The sequence below is a fragment of the Saimiri boliviensis genome, chromosome 5 (genome assembly GCF_048565385.1).
Source record: "Saimiri boliviensis isolate mSaiBol1 chromosome 5, mSaiBol1.pri, whole genome shotgun sequence".
NCBI classification, from domain to species: domain Eukaryota; kingdom Metazoa; phylum Chordata; class Mammalia; order Primates; family Cebidae; genus Saimiri; species Saimiri boliviensis.
The window spans coordinates 124,544,453-124,563,735 of NC_133453.1; the positions used below are offsets into that span (position 1 = coordinate 124,544,453).

At 41.8% G+C, this 19,283-nt stretch overlaps 1 protein-coding gene across 3 annotated transcripts in view; it reads left to right on the forward strand.

Moving 5' to 3' along the window:
• The window catches only part of ACMSD (aminocarboxymuconate semialdehyde decarboxylase), a 67,302-nt gene that overhangs the window by 14,052 nt on the left and 33,967 nt on the right, over window positions 1-19,283 (forward strand). For all 3 annotated transcript variants that reach the window (XM_010342146.3, XM_074399906.1, XM_003931529.4), the window contains 6 exons: window positions 5,387-5,483; window positions 8,101-8,150; window positions 9,797-10,033; window positions 14,137-14,230; window positions 17,179-17,274; window positions 18,428-18,600. In XM_010342146.3, coding sequence (XP_010340448.1) covers window positions 5,387-5,483; window positions 8,101-8,150; window positions 9,797-10,033; window positions 14,137-14,230; window positions 17,179-17,274; window positions 18,428-18,600 — 747 coding nt within the window. The remainder of the gene's footprint in view (window positions 1-5,386; window positions 5,484-8,100; window positions 8,151-9,796; window positions 10,034-14,136; window positions 14,231-17,178; window positions 17,275-18,427; window positions 18,601-19,283) is intronic.

The window sequence follows — 19,283 nt, forward strand, 5'->3', positions numbered from 1 at the left end:
GACAGGCATCCCCTACCCCCACAAGATCAAACTTTTTAAGAAATTATAGTAATTAACTTTAGCCACATAGACACCAATCACCAAATATCGGCCTCATGAGATGGAAAACGGCTTCATAAACCGGGACTCTGTATCAATTAAGCATGTGGCCTTGGACAAGTCACTGCACCTCATGCACTTATTGGTAAAATGCAAGGGCTGAACTAAATAATCTATTGCAGCTTTAAGATACCCTGCTTTGTTTGAAATCAAAACTTACTCAGGCACCTTCCACAGAAACCCAATTTCCTCCCTTGCAGTTGATAATACATGGTAAAATCTGGCTGTTATTTATTGAGTGTGCTCTCTGGCCTAGTGCTAAGTTCTTTTCAAACATTCCATGATTGAATCTTCTTTATCACTCAATGTTCTTAATTGCAAATAACAGAATCCACTCTAGTTAGTTTAATTAGAAAAGCAACTCATAGAGCTCCTGGGTGGGCCAGAGATCAAAAGCTCTGAGGCTGTGCTAACATGATCAATGCCCACATCACACCTGGTGACCTGCTCCAGCAAGGATACTAGTGTTGCCACTCCCTGTCACGGACAGGATGCTCATGCTACCTCTGCCGAGATCGGAGACTAGAAGCATTGCCTCTGCTGCTCCAGTCATGTTCAACATCTTAGACAACACCCCTGTCTACAGGTGGACTCTGTATGGTCCCTACTTCCTAAAACTCACAAGTGGGTACATATCATTGGCAAAGCTCAGGGCACATGTCAGTGCCCCATTACAAGGGAAACTGGGGAAGCAAATTTTGGAGTCTACCTCAAGAAAGCAAAATTTATAATTGTGAACATTTCTTCACACACAGGATGTGTTCCAAGGATGTTGGATGGCCACAAGCATGACAGTTATAATGATCACATTTTACAGATAGAAAAAGTGAGGCTTAAACTCAGAGGGCCGGTAGCTTCACTAGTAACCACCCCTAGTAACTAATTTAATGAGATTTAAACCCAGAGCTGTCTGAATGCACTGGGCTCCTTGGCACTCTGCTATACTGAGTATTTTATGGTGATTAAGCTTTCCCAGCAAGGAGCAAAAATAAGTAAGACCTCCAATTTGCCAAATCAAAGTTTGTTTCTCAACTTTCTCTTTTTCACCATCACCCCTCTCCTCTCCCTTCTTTGCTAAATGAAAAGACATGTGTTCCTATATCCTATTTGTGCAACCAGTATTAGTCAGGACTCTTGGTTGCAGGCAACAGAAACCAACAATCATTAGTGTAAGAAGAGAATAAATATGTTGAAATATTTTAAGCCCCTCAAGAATTACAAAGTATCTGGAGAATCAAGCTCAGAAAACATGCAGAAGCTCAGGGAATTCCCATGATTGAAGCCACAGCCAAGACAACACCACAGGAACAGCCTGGCTAGGAGGCTGCTGCCTCAGTTGGATACTGCCGCCAGCACCACTGCCAATAGCCACTGTACATGGCCACTGCTGAAATCAATGGCAGAATAAATTCAACTCTTCCTGTCTTTTTGTAGCACTTGATGCAAAACCAAGGACTGATTGGCCAAGCTTGGGGCAGGGAGGGCAAGTATTGGGGCTTCTGCAGAGGGAGGCTAGGCCCTGCCTCCACCAAGACTCCTGGAGGAGATTCCCCAACCTAGAAAGTGGTTCAGATGCTGGCATGGTCAGCTGAGGATCGGAACTGAAGCACATCAGTCTTGGTGTCCTGCTGTCAGAGACCCATCTCTTTTAGTGTGTGGAACCTGTCACAAATATGCAAGTCAACTTGCTCATTGACTTGTTCCCCATCCCTGAGAAATAAAATGTGGATCTGAGGTCTTCCTCATATGTATGCAAAATGAACAGGATATAGCACTTAAAAGTGAAGTATCCAGCCTTCTTCATGCAGGAGATGGGGAAGGTCTTGTCTATGGAGTAGAAGGATGAAGGCTTGGATGCAACTCATGATCAAGCCAAGAGGAGGAGGAGGAGGAGAAGAAGGGCAGAGGACTCCAACAAGCAGAGCTCAAAGCCTTTGATCATCACACACCCACTCTGGACATTCTGTGGGGCCCAAAGGTAACCTTGAGGCCCTGAAGCATCACCAAAGGTGGTGTGCCCTCAAAGCAGAGGAACACTGTCTAGCCCCTAATTAGCTATACAACATTAATAATGAATAATCACAACAACCAACACTTAATGTGTCAGACACTCCACCAAGTGCTTTATATGGATTATCTTATTTCATGCTCACATGATCCCTTTAATGTAAGTCATATTCATTTTTTAAGGTAAGTCATTATCATCCCTATTTCAAAGATGAACAAACTGAATGAAGCTCAGAGATATTGTTTAACTTGCTCAAGGTCACACAATAAGTGGCAGAACAAGAATTTGAATTCAGGTAATGTTATTTCCAGGGCCTGCTCTAGTTCTTTCCCTTTTCCTTAGGAATCACAAACTGGAGGCCCAGCGTACATGCCACTGCCATGTTCTACACACCATTCAGTTTGGCCCCCTCCACTGAGTATTAAAAAGCTGTGTATTCCGCCGGGCGCGGTGGCTCAAGCCTGTAATCCCAGCACTTTGGGAGGCCGAGGCGGGTGGATCACAAGGTCGAGAGATCAAGACCATCCTGGTCAACATGGTGAAACCCCGTCTCTACTAAAAATACAAAAAAAAATTAGCTGGGCATGGTGGCACGTGCCTGTAATCCCAGCTACTCAGGAGGCTGAGGCAGGAGAATTGCCTGAACCCAGGAGGCGGAGGTTGCGGTGAGCCAAGATCGTGCCATTGCACTCCAGCCTGGGTAACAAGAGCGAAACTCCGTCTCAAAAAAAAGAAAAAAAAAAAAAAAAAAAAGCTGTGTATTCCATAATGGCTGTACCAAATAAGAGCGTACAGGGTTCTTTTTTCTCTGCATCCTTGTCAACATTTACTATCTTTTGTCTTTTGACAACAGCCATCCTAACAAGTATGAGATGATATCTCATTTCTCAATGATTAGTGAAGTTGAATATGTTTTCATATACCTGTTGGCCATTTGTATATCTATTCTGAGAAATGTCTTTTCAGGTCCTTTGCCCATTTAATCACCTAGTTATTTGTTTTCTTGCCATTGAGTTCTTTGAGTTCCTTATGTAGTTTGGATAGTAACTCCTTATCAGATGTATGGTTTGCAAATATTTTCTCCTGTTCCTTAGACTGTCTCTCCACTTTGCTGATTGTTTCCTTTGCTGTGCAAAAGGCTTTTAGTTCCTCCAGCATTGTTCTTTTTGCTCCAAATTGCTTTGACTATTTGAAATCTTTTGTGGTTTACATGAAATGTATGAGCTTTTTTCTATTTCTGTGAAAAACGTCATTGAAATTTTGGGAGGAATTTTATTAAATCTATAGATTGTTTTGGGTAGTATGAACATTTAAACAATATCAATTTTCTAATCCATGATCATGGGATGTTTTTCCATTTGTCTGTGTCTTCTTTAATTTTTTCATCAGTGTATTATAGTTTTCAGACCTTTCATCTCTTTGTCAGAATCATTATTATGCATTTTTAAATACTATTTAAAATGGGGCTGATTTCCTGACATCTTTTGCAGATAGTGCATTATTAGCATATAGAAATGCTACTGGCTTTTTTTTTAATATAAATTTTGTATTCTGCAACTTTACCCAATTTATTAGTTTAACAGTTTTTGGTGGAATGTTTAGGGTTTTCTATATATAAAACCATGTTGTCTACAAACAGAGACAATTTAACTGCTTTCATTCTGATTTAGATAACTTTTCTTTCTTTTTCTTACTTAATTGCTCTGGCTAGAATTTCCTGTATGATGTTGAGTAGAAGTGGCAAAAGTGAGCCCCCTTGTCATGTTCCTGATCTCAGAAAATAAGTTTTCAACTTTTCACCATTTTCACCATTGAGTATGATGTTAGCTGTGGGATTATGTTGATAAACAATAAAGTTCATGTATGGCAATCCCAGCTTTATTCCTTCTATATCTAATTTAATTTTTAAGTCATAAAAGGACGTAAGAATTTGTCATGTTTTTTTCTGTATCTATTGATATGATCATATGTTTTCCTGAAAAAATTAAAAATAGAACTTCTATATGATCCAGCAATTCTACTTCTGGCTATATATGCAGAGGAAATGAAACCAGTATGTCAAAGAGGTATCTGCATTCCCATGTCCATTACAGCATCATTCACAATATCCAAGATACGGAATCAACCTAAGTGTCCATCAATGGATGAATGGATAAAGAAAATGTGGTTATATATACATAATGGAATACTATTCAGCCTTTATAAAAAGAAAATCTTGTCATTTGCAACATGAATAGCACTGAAGGACATTATGTTAAGCACTGAAGGACATTATGTTAAGTGAAATAAGCCAGATATAGAAAAACAAATAGTATGCATATATGTGGAATCTAAAAAACTCTAACTCATAGAAGTAGCAAGCAAAATGGTGGTTACCATGGGCTGAAGGGGTGAGGAGAGACTGAGAAGGTCAGAGGATATGAAATCCCAGTTAGACAGGAGGAATAAGGTCATATCTATTGCACAATATGGTGACTATAGTTAATAATAATGTATTGTATACTTGAAAATTGCTAAAATAATAGATTTTAAGTGTTATCACCTCAAAAAAAAAAAGTATATTGTAAAGTGATGGACATGTTAATTAGCTCGATTCAGCCATTCCACAATGCACACATATATCAAAAGATGTTGCTGTACAGCATAAATATATGCCAATTTTTCGTCATTTAAAATTTATAAAAATTATTGTAGTATACCCAGGCAAGCATGATGCCTGATGGAAGAAATAACTCAGCACCAAATTGTGTGCATGCTTCTAGACTGAATTCTTTGCCCACCTCCTCCCACAGCTGTTGACATCAGTGGGTCCTGCTCTGTCTGACAAATTGTATACTTCCATTATCCATACATTGCTTCTCTATAAAATGAGAGGGTTGGACTAGATGGTCTACCTCAAAGGTTCTTTCCAATTCTAAATGTTATGGATCTAACATTTGCCAGACGCTGGGCCACCCTCTTGGATCTAGTAGCCAGGAGTTCAGATCGGCAAGGTGATCAGCCATTCTCGGTCAGGCAGCCCAGAGAAACATGACCTCAACCTTGCTAACTCTGTGTCCAGCCACTGACACCCACAGAGCACACCCATTCAACACCAGGCCAAAGAAAAGCATGAGGAAAGAAAGCTGATTTTTGCTAACTTACTGATTTCCGCTTCCACAAGAATTAACTAAAAATCTTTTGAAATATTAGGGAAGAAATGGGTTCTAAAGCACATGAGGAAAGATTAGCCCGAGTGGGCTTAGACTGCATTTTAGTAATGTCGTTTTTCTGCCCCAGGGAGAAGCAAAGATGTTGAAAGATGGGAAGGTCTTCAGAGTGGTGCAAGAGAATTGCTGGGATCCAGAAGTTCGTATTAGAGAAATGGACCAAAAAGGTACTATAAGAAATGCTACCTATGTTAGCATCTGATGTAAAGGCAATGTTTGTGCTTAAAGTTTGTTGACAACTTCATGTGACGGTAACTTCTAACCCTCTTTTCTCTGCCAGGACAGGCTGTTCCAGTTTCACTGTGGGAGGGACAGGGTCCTCCAGTACAATGCTTCTAGAGTTTCTATTCAAAATGTTTTATATGAGTTATACCCTGCTTTAAAATTGAATGCTATATCATGAAAAAGATAAATGAGGCATTTTATTATTTTTTTAAAAATAGTTCAAATGTATAGTATTTACTTATTGTAAAATCAATTAAAATAGTAAAAACTGGAAATCACAAAACTACGAATGAAAATTGCCTGCTTAGTAAGACTTAAGATCCAATTTCTCTCTGCAGTTTGTCTCACTGCACTCTACACGGAACGTTCCCACCGACGCATCGGGGGTGGAAATAGAAGCAGTTAAACGAAGTTAATTGTGTAATCTCAGAATACACTACAATAAAATCAATCCAGAAATTTGAAAGAAGAGAATTAGGAAGCATTACTTTCAAAGCTGAATTGCTAACAAGCTCTAAGAATGTTTAAAAATCAAACAAGTCCTCACAATTTAAAAGAATTTCAGGCCAGGCACAGTGGCTTGCACCTGTAATCCCAGCACTTTGGGAGGCCGACGCGGGTGTATCACCTGAGGTCAGGAATTCAAGACCAGCCTGGCCAACATGGTGAAACCCTGTTTCTACTAAAAATACTAAAATTAGCTAGGCATGCTGGCATGTGCCTATAATCCCAGACTCTCAGGAGACTGAGGCACAAGAATCACTTGAAACAGGGAGGCGGAGGTTGAAGTGAGCTGACAATGTGCCGCTCAACTTCAGCCTGGGCAACAAAGTGAGACTGTGTCTCGAAGCAAACAAACAAAAAATTTCAAAGTCTTTCTAAACTATGACATGATGGCCACTTTATGCTTCACCTGTAACTGCCTGGCTGACTGTGCCACCTGAGGAGAGCATGCTCCAAGAAAACTCCTGAGCCTTCCAGACACATGTGGGCTGCATCCATGGGCTGTGATGGGGAACTGATTGCCACTGACATTGTCAGAACTACACATTTCCATTGGTGGAACATCACAACCAGAAAAGAAACAATTCAAACATACAAATAAAAGAGCAGTTTAGGACTTCCACCTTCCTAATCAAAGACAAATTATAAGAAGTTCAAACATACACAGAGACGTTAGGAGACATTTTATTCCAAGGTCTGCAAAAAAGGAATCAACCCATTATCCCAAAATGAGTAGGTGGTCTCCAGCATATTGGAATTAGCTGTAGATACCTCCATCCAGGTATTGCTTTATATATTTTTTAACAATTAAAAATAGAGCCAGGTGTGGTGGCTCATACCTATAATCCCAGCATGTTAGGAGGCCAAGGCAGCAGGATCACTTGAGCCCAGGAGTTCAAGATCAGTCTGGGCAACACAGTGAGATCCTGTCTCCACACAAAAATAATAATAATAATAAATTAGCCAAGGATGGTGGCATGTACCTGTCATCCTAGCTACTTGGGAGGCTGAGGTGGGAGGATCACCTGAGCCCAGAAGTTTGAGGCTGCAGTGAGCTGTGACTGTACCACTGCACTTCAGCCTGGTGGCGGAGCAAGACGCTGTCTCTAAAAAAAAATTATTTTTAATTAACAGTATATTTTAATGGCATTTAAATTGAACTCTGCAGAAAACCTGCAGCACCTCTGTAGAGTACTCCACAGTATAGCATATATCGCCCTGTTCTAAAAGTATATTGGAGTGAGAGGAAGCTGGAGAAAGAACATACTTCCCTGATCTACAGCAAAGAGCAAGGTTTTGTAGGAAATGTGGAGCTACAGCAAAGACCTTTTCTCCTTTTCAAGGAGAAAACTAGTGAGCATGAGACTTGAATGGCTGGTGTCGGAAACCACCGCTTACAGCTGCAGGATAAACAAAGTGCATGTGTCATCTTTGGTTTTTGTTGTGTGTTTCATTCCTTGGCTCTCCTTGAGAGAATTAGTCATGACCAACCCTCACTGAATATTTACTTTGTGCCAGGCACTATTCTAAGAACCTAACGTGTATTAATTCATTTAATCCCTACAACAACCTCAGGAAGTAGGCCCTCCTGAAGACAAAAGATTCTTGGCATCCTGGATGCTGGAGTCAAACTCAGGGTCCCATTCTGGGTATTCCAGACCATGGGACTCCTTCTAGGATCACTCAGAGGCTGAATTAATGGGACAGGGAAGGTGGGTGAGAGACATGCTCTGTTGTACATGACCTAAGATGGAAAACCTGAAAAAGTCTTGCTTAAAAAAAAATTTCACAGGAAGGAGGGTAGAAATAACTCTTCAGAAATGGGGTCAGTTAGTTTTCCTTGAATGATCTCATTTGTGTCCAACCTTTATTTATCTCCCTAGAATCTGGGGCTGGGAGCTGAGGGGGGCTTAGGGAGGGACTGAGAGAGGGACACAAGGAGGGAGAGCAGGAGGAGTTTAGGGTGGAGGCTTGCTGCCGCTTGGCCTCGGGAAAGGAAGGAGTGCCCAGGCTGTTCTTCTCACCAGCTTTGCCTTTCTTTGTGTCCAAATCTAGGAGTAACAGTGCAAGCCCTTTCCACAGTTCCTGTCATGTTTAGCTACTGGGTGAGTGTGAAACCGCAAGCTATCTCCTTGGTGTTGAAGGTTCGTGCCCAGCTCCCAAAAAGTGAACAGATGCCTCAAATCTGGACACCATTGCCACTGACCACCACTATCAACTGTCCTTCCCTTTAGACATCAGCAGGGTCCCCGCTTAGAACTGTCTTCACAGCCAAGTCTTTGCTCCAGTATGGTAGCCGGTAGTCACATGTTGCTATATGACTTGCATTATAGTTCCACTGTACAGTGGTTCTAGACCAGCCTTAATCTCCATCAGAACTTACCTGTCTGGTGACTCATTCCTGCAATGCCTTGCTGGGGAATTGACAAGCCAATGTCTTCTGAAATAAGAATGATTTTTGAGGTAGGAATGTTAAATCATGACACACTATATTACCTCTCTAAGGAAAAAACACAATTCAGAAGGGGAATCCTGACGTTGGATGCTCTTTCCCAAGTGAATCTCAAGCACTTTTGTTTCAGGCATGATTTCCAGCCTGTAGAGGAAAACTGTTGTACGGAGCTGGGAGTGTGCTAAGTCCCTGCTCATCCAAGCAGATACTCTCGTGATTTAAGGAGCAATGGAAATACCACCTGCTCTAACACACTTCCCCAACCTGTGTTCATAAATCCATTATTAGCGAGTGACTGCATCCTTACCTGTTCCTGCAAATGCATTCACTATTTAAAAGTGCCCTGAGACCTCAAGATGCCCGAATTTATCAGACTGGCTACCACTCTGACCAGACAACTGAGACTGCAAGAGAGGATCAGATTCCTAGCAGTGAGCTGGGCGCAGTGGGGTGACAGAAGAAAAAAAAAACAGTGAAGAAGGGAGCTTTAGGGAAACCGACAGCAAACTGTGTCTGCCTCAGCATTTTGCCAATGACAGTCCTGAATGTCACAGCCAACAGGAAGGACAGAGAGGAGGACAGGCAGGGACAGGACAAGTCAGTGAGTCCGCCTGGCCACCCTCAATGAGACGTGACAAGGAGGTGCCTTGATGGTGGCCTGGGGCCCTTAGCTAAACCTAACCTCCTGGGAGGTGGGGGATGGAGGCAGTTGGGGATAGCCCACGCTCATTCGATCTCTAGTGTAGGGATACCAGGCCCAGGAATTGCGTCCTTCCCTTCTGATTCTGGTCTCAATTTTTCTAATGAGTCAGCAATACAACTGCAGTTTTCTTTGCTTTACAAAGATTGGCTTCTGGGTCTTCTGTGGCCCCCGCCTTTCCCAATCTGTGCCTCTGTTTTCTGATGTGGTAAAGCCATTTGAAAATGACAAATATTATAGCCACGAGGAGGCACTGTTCAGAGCAAATGTCAAAAAGAAGTAGGGTTTGTGTGTGTGTGGTTTTGAGACGGAGTTTTGCTCTGTCACCAGGCTGGAGTGCAGTGGCGCAATCTCGGCTCACTGCAACCTCCGCCTCCTGGGTTCAAGCGATTCTTCCGCCTCAGCCTCCCAAGTAGCTTAGGCCAGAGGCACATGCCACCACGCCCGGCTAATTTTTGTGTTTTTAGTAGAGACAGGGTTTCACCATGTTGGCCAGGATGATCTTGATCTCTTGACCTCGTGATCCGCCCACCTCGGCCTCCCAAAGTGCTGGGAGTAGGTTTTCAACAATGCAGTTTTCCCTTTTCTGTCTCCACCAGGCCAAACCTCAGGACACTTTAAACCTATGCCAGCTTTTAAACAATGACCTTGCCGCCACCGTTGCGAACTACCCCAGGAGGTTTGTGGGTCTGGGGACGTTGCCCATGCAGGCCCCTGAGCTGGCGGTCAAGGAGATGGAGCGCTGTGTGAAAGAGCTGGGCTTTCCTGGGGTCCAAATTGGCTCCCACGTCAACGAGTGGGACCTGAACGCGCGGGAGCTCTTTCCTGTCTACGCGGTGAGTAGGTGGGGCTGCTCAGCCAACGCCGGCCGTCCAGCGCCTGGGCCGGGGGCACCGCTGGGTGCTGGCAGGGAGGAGGTGAAGCACCACCTCACTGGGAGGGGAGAGCGGTACCCACGACTTATCAGCTATAGGTAAAAGATGTGGAAATAGCCCCCACGAAGGAGTGGGCCATTCCAAAGAGGAACTGGTAGAATGGTTCCTAGGCCAGCGCTGAGTTAACACAGTGAAAACTCTTGTCCTTCCTTCCCCCTTGCCCTCCTTTTAATCTTTCACTTGGAAGCCAAAATATCCTCTTCACAACCAGTGTGCAAAAGAATCATGTTAATGACATGTAAAAAAAATATATTTCAGCCAGGTGCAGTGGCTCCCACCTGTTATCCCAGCACTTTGGGATGCCCAGGCGGGTGGATCACTTGAAACCGTTGGAGACTGGCCTGACTAACATAGCAAAACCTTGTCTCTACTAAAAATACAAAAAAATTAGCCAGGCATAGTGGCATGTGCCTGTAGTCCCAGCTACTTGGGAAGCTGAGGCATGAGAATCTCTTCAACGCGGGAGATGGAGGATGCAGTGAGCCAAGATTGTGCCACTGCACTCCAGCCTGGGTAAGAGAAGTAAGACTCCATTTCAAAAAAAAAAAAATCTGCTTTGGAAAAAAAATACTTAACATTTGTCAAAATTATAAAATAATTTGGAAGAAATTGTGGAAAATACAGAAAAGTATAAAGATGAAAACAAACATTACCCATAATCCAGCCTCTCAAAGATAAATTGCCACTGCTTTAGTACATAATCACTTTTTTTGATATCTATGTCTATATTTTAATGAAACTGAAATTCTGTTACACATGTGATTTTGTATGCTAATTAAAAATTTCCAACATAAGTGAAAATTCTTTTAATGCATGCTTTTTAAATAACTGCAGAATATTCCAATATATGGCTATGTTTTGATTTATTTAACCAATCTGTAATTAAGATACTTTTAAAATCATATATTTTTGAAAATGTTAACATTTGGTGAAACTAGGTGGTGGCCATATGGATGCTCATTGTGTTATTATTTACACTTTCTATACTTAAAATATTTCATGGTAAAATGTATTTTCAAAAATTCAGTGCTATTCATTTCTAAAATATCCGACCTCAAGTGTCCATAGTTTCACAGTCATCTCCATCCGTCTTCTCCTTCCTCCACTTTCAATTCTTTCTAAAACCAAACCTTCTCATCTCAGTGCTAAGATTCATGATGCATAATTCTTCACTCAATTGCAGTTTTAATGTTTTATTTCCCTCCTGGAATTATAATATTGCTTTCTATTATTTTCATTATAAATGCAAAATCTTCAATAATGACTTAACTAGATGTTTGTGGACTCACCAGGCAGTGTGATTACTGATCATTTACTCATTTAGTATTTATGGAGGTCTAACTACAGGCCAAAAATTTTCCATGTTTGTATCTATGGCGACTGCCCACCAGTCAGGGGATTGCCTGTTAAATTGCCTCCTAATGACTTGAAAAATTTAATGTTCCTCAAAATATTGAACTCCCTGAAGCTTACTGGCTGCAGTGACTTAGCTGATGCAGTGATTGTTTTCTATAAACTTTAATGAGCTTTAAAAGAGGATTTATTTACTTATGCATCCAAGTTGTTTCAGCACAGTGTGAGCGAGACTTCAGCTGCAAGTCATTTTAGCATTCATTGGATTTGGGCTTATGAATTACTAAGGAGCTTGGAAAGCAACAGCAGCCGGTTGGGGTCCACATGGATATTTTCTTTTTTTCTTTTTTTTTTTTTTATTGCATTTTAGGTTTGGGGGTACATGTGAAGAACATGCAAGATTGTTGCACAGGTACACACACGGCAGTGTGGTTTTCTGCCTTCCGTCCCCTTGCCTGTATCAGTCATTTCTCCCCGTGCTATCTCTTCCCACCTCCCCAACCCCCCGTCCCTCCCCCATCCACATGGATATTTTCATTTGTGTGACTAGCTCGACCCATCAATCATTCTAACTGGGCTGTTTTGGGGACATCCAGTCTCTGAGGGGATTCAGGAGCACATCCTGTCCCCAGGTGACTCATGATGTCCTGGGGGTGGCAGCGTATTTGTTTGGTTAGCAAGGTTTGCCTGCCTCTCTGCTCTCTAGCTTGCGTCAATAATGTGCTGAAACGAATTATCATGAGCCAAGTTGGCTTTGTCATTTCAAGGTGATCCTGGCACTCCAAAGGTCTAACTGTCCTTTATCTCCTACCCCTCCCTCTTTAATGAGTAAACCCAATCACACATGCTCAGGTAAGTTTTCAGGTGCAAAAACAACTTCACTACTGGTATAAGGCAGACAGAATGGTAATGCCAACTGCCCAGCTCCACCATCTATCAGCCACAAGGCCTGAGTAAGTTAGCTCTATCTTCTTTAGTTCTCTTTTCTGTAAAACGAGGGTAGTAAAAGTTTACATCTCATAAAAAATTAATCTAGTTCATAATTGTAAAATTCTCATGACAGCTGTGGCACATAGTAAGTTTGCAGTCAACGTTAGTTATAATTTCGAGAGTATAACTTCTTTTTCTGTTCTCTACAAAGCCTCACATATAGAAAGAGATCAACAATATGTTAATTTGAATTGAATAGAAATTAGCATGGGAGGAAGACTGGTATCAAAAAACTACCTACTGGGTACTATGGTTATTACCTTACTACCTGGGTGATAAAATAATGTGCATACCAAGCCCCTGTGACATACAATTTACCTGTATAACAAACCTGCACACATACCCTGAACATAAACGTTAACAAAAAATAAAATAAAAAGGAAGAAGTTTAAAAAAGAAAAGAACCACCAAAGGCACATAGGACGAAGTTGTATCAAAATGAAGAGTCAAATCCCACTGAGATACCATGACCGTGCACCTTTGCCAAACCCAAACCATACCAAGAAGTCAGTATTTTCTTTCTAACCTACATCTATTATCAGAAACCAATTAGCTTCTCTCTCTTTAAAAGACTTATATCTCTTCTGCTTCCCAGGAACTGTTGAATCAAAAGTCCTTTCTTCAAGTTATCCTTTTCCTGACACTTCCAGAATGCCCTGTTGTCCCAGACTTGGCTTTCCATTTTAAAAATGCTCACGTACACGACTCACATTGCATCAGCCTGGTTAGCACAAATATCTATGTATGAGAGTAGGATGAGTCACTGCAGAACCTCAATATATGTGGTGAAGAATTATTCTAAGGGAAATCTCTTTTGAATCTTGATGAGCACTAATATTCAATGCCTGTTGAGGGGACTTCTTTTAATTAAACTTTTTGTTGAATAAAGGTCATTCCATCCAGATGGTGTTTCCATTTTCAGAAGGCCCTGGAGCATGCCCATGACATTCATCTCAGTACCTGTCTGGCTAAGGCATTGATCTCTTCCCTCTCTGAGGTCATCACACTCACAGCAGACTGTTCAGAGACTCTGCTGGGCTCCTGGGGCTGTGTGAATGCCTGTAGACCCCAGGGATTCCACTCAGGGCTGGGCTCTGAGTGGTCACGTGGCTTGGGTCAGGCCAGCCAGCCCTAGCCCAGCACTGAGCCTTTAGCGCCAGCCCATCACTTCCTCACTTTCCACAGATTCAGGTTTTCAAGTGGGGAAAAGGAGGGGGCACTCTCACCCTGACTCCAAGGATATAGTCATTTACAAGCAGTCCTTCCAAAAGAGTAGAACAAGTTGGAGCCAGCAGGGAAAATTTCCCCTACATTTCAGGTGTGGGATTAGTCCTTGAGCATTTTGCTCTCAGCCAAAACATTTGAATGATGGATGTTTCCTGACACTTGCTTTACCAAACGATAAATTAAGTTCATCAACCTCAATCGTGAATCTACCAACCCTCTTTGTTAATTCTAAGTGTCCCTTTTATTTTCCAAGCAGGAACAGTTTGTCAATATCTCTTTTATAGAGATCATAAAACAATTTTAAAAGCATTTTAGTTTATTTGTGCAGACCAATAGAGACTCAAAGAAAAGCAGTTTCCCCAAAACAGTACCTGGTATCTGCTCACTCCTCAAAGTAACCCATTCTCTCTCTCTCTCTCATTGCTTCTTTGAAGGCAGCTGAAAGGCTGAAGTGTTCCTTGTTCGTGCATCCCTGGGACATGCAGATGGATGGACGAATGGCCAAATACTGGCTCCCTTGGCTCATAGGTTTGTGTCTCTGTGGGGTCTGGAACAGAGGACCAACTCTTGGGTTTGTCCAATCATCTATGGAAACCTATTATGTCAAATAGGGAAAGTATGAATAATTAACAGGATTATGAGTAATAGCAGCTATCACTTGCTGAGCTCTTACTTGGATTAGTGCTATATATTACCTCATTTAATTTTAAACATATCCAATGCCATCATAAATAAATCATATATTTAATCTATGAAGTTGACATTATAATGACCATTTCACAGATGGAGAAACTGAGGCTTGGAGTGTTTAGGTAAGCTGCCCAAGTCACACAGTTAATACATGAAAATGTAATTTACACAGATATGTCTGACTCCAAAGCCAGTCTTGCTATACAGACTACCAAAGAGGCTTCAAAAAATGTAACCATGCCTATCTAGTAGATTTTTTAGAAGATAATAATAGCATCAGCTCCTACAAATGAGAACCCTGGAATTAAAAGTATAAGGTCAACTTCCACCACCCAAAGATTTGAAATATTAGATAAAAGATGCCCCAGGCTTGCAATTTTCCTAGTATCTGCTTCTCTCTTCTGCCCTCTGGTTCCTGCACTATCCATAGTTCCACAAAAGGGTAGAGGAGAAAACTCCATTTGCTCTATTCAATCTCTCATTACCAGTTGTGATAAGCAGAGATAGGGAACAGATATAAAATCCTGGAGCTATTGGTGAAAAATATAGCTCATCTATAAACCCAATTTTGAAAACTTGGTCCCCAAATGAAAAGCACTGGATTTTTTTTTTCTTTTCTTTCTTTTTTTTTTTTTTTTTTTTGAGACAAGGTCTCACTTTGTTTCCTAGGCTGGAGTATGTGGCATAATCTCAGCTCACTGCAACCTCCACCTCCCAGGTTGAAGCGATTCTCCTGCCTCAGCCTTCCAAATAGCTGGGATTACAGAGGTACAATGCCACGTCCAGCTAATTTTTGTATTTTTAGTAGAGACAGGGTTTCATCATGTTTGGCCAGTCTGGTCTCGAGTTCTTGGCCTTAAGTGATCCACCACCTCAGCTTCCCAAAGTGATGGGATTACAGGTGTGAGCCACAGCGCCAGAACTGGATTTTCTTTAAGGAGACCATTCTTCTTTCTCTCCTCAGCCCAATTAGTACAATTAGTAGTTATGAAGTAATCAAAATGGCAACCACCATGAAGAATTAAATGGGGCAATATACTGGAAGTAAAAAAATGGAATTTTAGTTCCAGCTTAGTCTCTATTTCACTGTATTTCCTGTAGTAAATCACTTTACCTCCATGGACCCCAGTCCCTCATCCATAAAATGAGAATGCTGATCTGGATTCCCCCAAAGGTCTCTTTCTGCTCTGATGTTTTATATATTCCTGTGATTGTTGTTGGAACCCAAAATATTCAGTAAAGCAGCCTCCTACTCATTCCACCAAATTATTGGGCAGTAACTAATAGAACGAGATAACCCAAGATGCCCAGATACTGTCAAGCTTCAAAGAAAAATTTCACCCTTATTCACAAAACTTTGATAAGTCCCATAAGCTTATTTATACTGTAACAGGAGGGCATCTGCATACAGAGTCATTTCATCATCCATTTATTCAGCACAAATACACTGATTCCTTCTAGCATACCACGCCCTGTCCCAGTCGCTGAGGATATAGACATGAACAAAACCTCTGCCTTCATGAAGCTTATATTCTGGTTAGAGGAAGGAGATTCTAAACAAGTATACATATCACAAGCAAACAGGCTAATTTTGGAATTTTATTCTGGATGCAAAGGTAGTTATTCGTGGAGTGGAGGATTCTCAGCAGAGAAGGGTCATGATCCAATTCACACTATAAATATAACTCTGACTCCTGTACGGAGAATGGATTGTGGTGTTATGGTTCAAGTGATTACTGGAAAATAGAATCACAGAACTAGAAGAAAGTGATGGCATCCATCTCTCTGCCTTCAGGAAGCTCTGCCCACAAACTTCTCCTAAATGGGTATAAATTCTTCATGCTTCCAGAATTCCCAGGCAGGCAGTGCTAGGGGTATCTCTGCCTGTGAAGCAGTGACCAGCCCCAGGCAGAATGAGCATCCTGTGAAGCATTACTCCACAGCCTGCAGAGTCAGGCTTCCCCAGAAGGTGCAGTGCACAGCTGTAGAGAGGTCAGATTTCTGAGTCATGGTCTGAAAAGCAGTCAGTGGCAATGTAGCTTGGACTGGCTCCTCAGGGGTAAAGACATTAGACATGGACCAGATGCTTCTCCTAGGAGCACAAAGCACTTGAAATAATTTATTTTAATCCAGTTATTTGCAACCTCAGCTACAAGATGCAATAAAGATTTGGTAAGAATGATCATAATGATAGTCACTATTTAGTGACCCTTTACTAACTGTCTGCAAAATCCTCAAAACAACCCACTGTAGGAACTCACCATTTTACAGATGACGAAATTGAGAGAGAGGCAACTAATACTTTTGTTGAACACCTCCATTGTGAGGTTCTGTCCAGGAACTTGGCTGACATCATTATTCACAAGGCTCCACAATAGTCTTGCAAAATGGGCACCAAAAACGTCATCTTACAGATGAAGTGCAGGCTCAGAGCCATGAAATAACTTGCCAGAGACCAGGAAGAAGAAACTGGAGGAGCTGGGGTTCAGCCAGGACTCGGCATACTCTATCTGTCTCATTGCACCCCAAACTGAAGTTGGGAGAATTAAGGCAAAAGCCAGGTCCTCTGGCTCCTTAACTGCTCTAGCGATTAGATGACTCCCCCTGATAGGACATTTTACTTGGTTCTCCTTGCCAAAGTAATGCCCTATAATACAGCCAAACAATGCCAGGGTACAGGGGCCTCAAGTTTCTTTGCACTGACAATTCCCCAGCCACTAACATCACTGAACTTCTTCTTGTGTGGGGTGATCATCTCTGAACCTTTAAACTATTTCCTCTTCCAGGAATGCCAACAGAGACCACAATAGCCATTTGTTCCATGATCATGGGTGGAGTGTTTGAGAAGTTTCCCAAACTGAAAGTGTGTTTCGCACATGGCGGTAAGACCCTATCTTTAGTAGTCAGCTCAGGCTGTCATAACAAAATGCCACAGATTTGGATGACTATAAGACAACAGAAATTTACTTTCTCACAGACCTGGAGGCTAGAAGTTCAAGGTCAAGGTGTTGGCAGGGTTGGTTTCTAGTGAGGGCTCTCTTCCTAGCTTGCAGATGGCCACCTTCCTCACATGGCCTTTGGTTTCTCCTCCTCTTCTTACAAGGACATCAGTACACCAGTCCGATTGGTTTAAGGCTCCACCTTATGACCTCATGTAACCTTAATTACTTCCTTAAAGGTCCTTTCTCCAAGTATAGTCAAATTTGGCATTAGGGTTTCAGCATATGAATTTTGAAGGAATACGATTCAGTTCATCGCCTCCTTCCAGCCATCATTCTAGTCACATGATGGTTTAGGGACCAAATTCTATTTTTGCAGGCAAGTTTAGTTTTGTTGTCACCATTTTTCTTTCACTTTTTTTTCTGTTTTTTATTTAAATCCCTCTAGTTAGATCATGAGCTCCCCAGTCTGCAATAGTCCCTACTATTTTTCATTGTTTACAAATAGGCCTATTTCATTCATTTACACTGCCTTCCTGGTCTCTGTAGGTAATTGAATTTGTGGCCCTTCAACAGACACAGACACATAGACCCAGACACAGACACACACACACACACACACACACACACACACACACACACACATACAAAATGTCAAACTACATGTTACTCTCTATGCCTTTCATTCTCAACAGCATAGAGAAGACATCTTTCCATGTCAACAAATACAGAGCTTCATCATTTCTGATGGCTTCGAGTATGGCCTTACATTTCACGGATACGCCATCATGATTTAGATAGTCCCCAACTGATATGCTGTCTTAGTATTTTGCTATTATAATCACACTATATTTGAAAACCTTAATCGCATATCTTTACACATTTGTCTTCTCTCTTTAGGGTGAATTTCTCAAGTCTGAATTTCTAGATGAGTTAGTGTCATTTCTTTCATAATCTCCCGGTGTTCAGAACACAATAGGTCCTTTGTAATTACTGTTAATCAGTTGGGCAACGGTAACTTCTTGCATGTAACATCAAGATGAAAGGAATCCTTTACAATCAACACTAGCCCCTCAGTCATGGGTTTTGCTTGCAGGTGGTACCTTCCCCTTCACAGTGGGAAGAATCTCCCATGGATTTAGCATGCGCCCAGATCTGTGTGCCCAGGACAACCCAATGAACCCAAAGAAATACCTCGGTTCCTTTTACACAGATGCTTTGGTTCATGATCCTCTGTCCCTCAAGCTGTTAACAGATGTCATAGGAAAGGTAAGCCCAGTCTGCCACTTAGATGTCTCATGGGGAGCAGAATTCTGCATCAGCAACCTGTTACTTGGCCTCTCTCCAAAAAAGGGATGGAAGAAATGCATTAGATGAAAGGAGAGAAACAGTGAGGTTTGGGATTAGGTTTGCTTGCACAGGGGATTCTCTCCGAGGCCTTCCTCTACACAGAGTATATAATACTAAGAACTATTAGATATGCCAGGGAAATCCCAGATAATCTACATGGCTTGGTATTCTCCCACATCAGCTCCTCTTCCTTAGGGACATCTCTATATACACCCAGCAAGACACACGGCAATGTGGTAAACAGGAAAGAACCACAAGTTTCAAAGTCAAATTGACCTGCGTTAAAATCCTGGCTCTACCTGTCACTAGTTGGGTAAATTGTGAATGCAACCATCTTCATCCACTATGTGGAGAAAACTGAAAAATTGAAAGGGTAGAAATGCATAGTTGGGAAATTGCATTGGACAGGGAGTCAGGGAAAGATGATGAAGGGTCTTGTGTATCATGCCCTGAAATTTCTTCCCGGAATAATATGGTTTTTGATACTCTCATTTAATTAAAACACCAACATCATGGTGGTACTTTAAAGCCCCCAAGATAAAGTTTTTCCTCTGATGTGGTCTCATCACAAATCTTGCTGCTGGTGGCACATCCACCTTTAA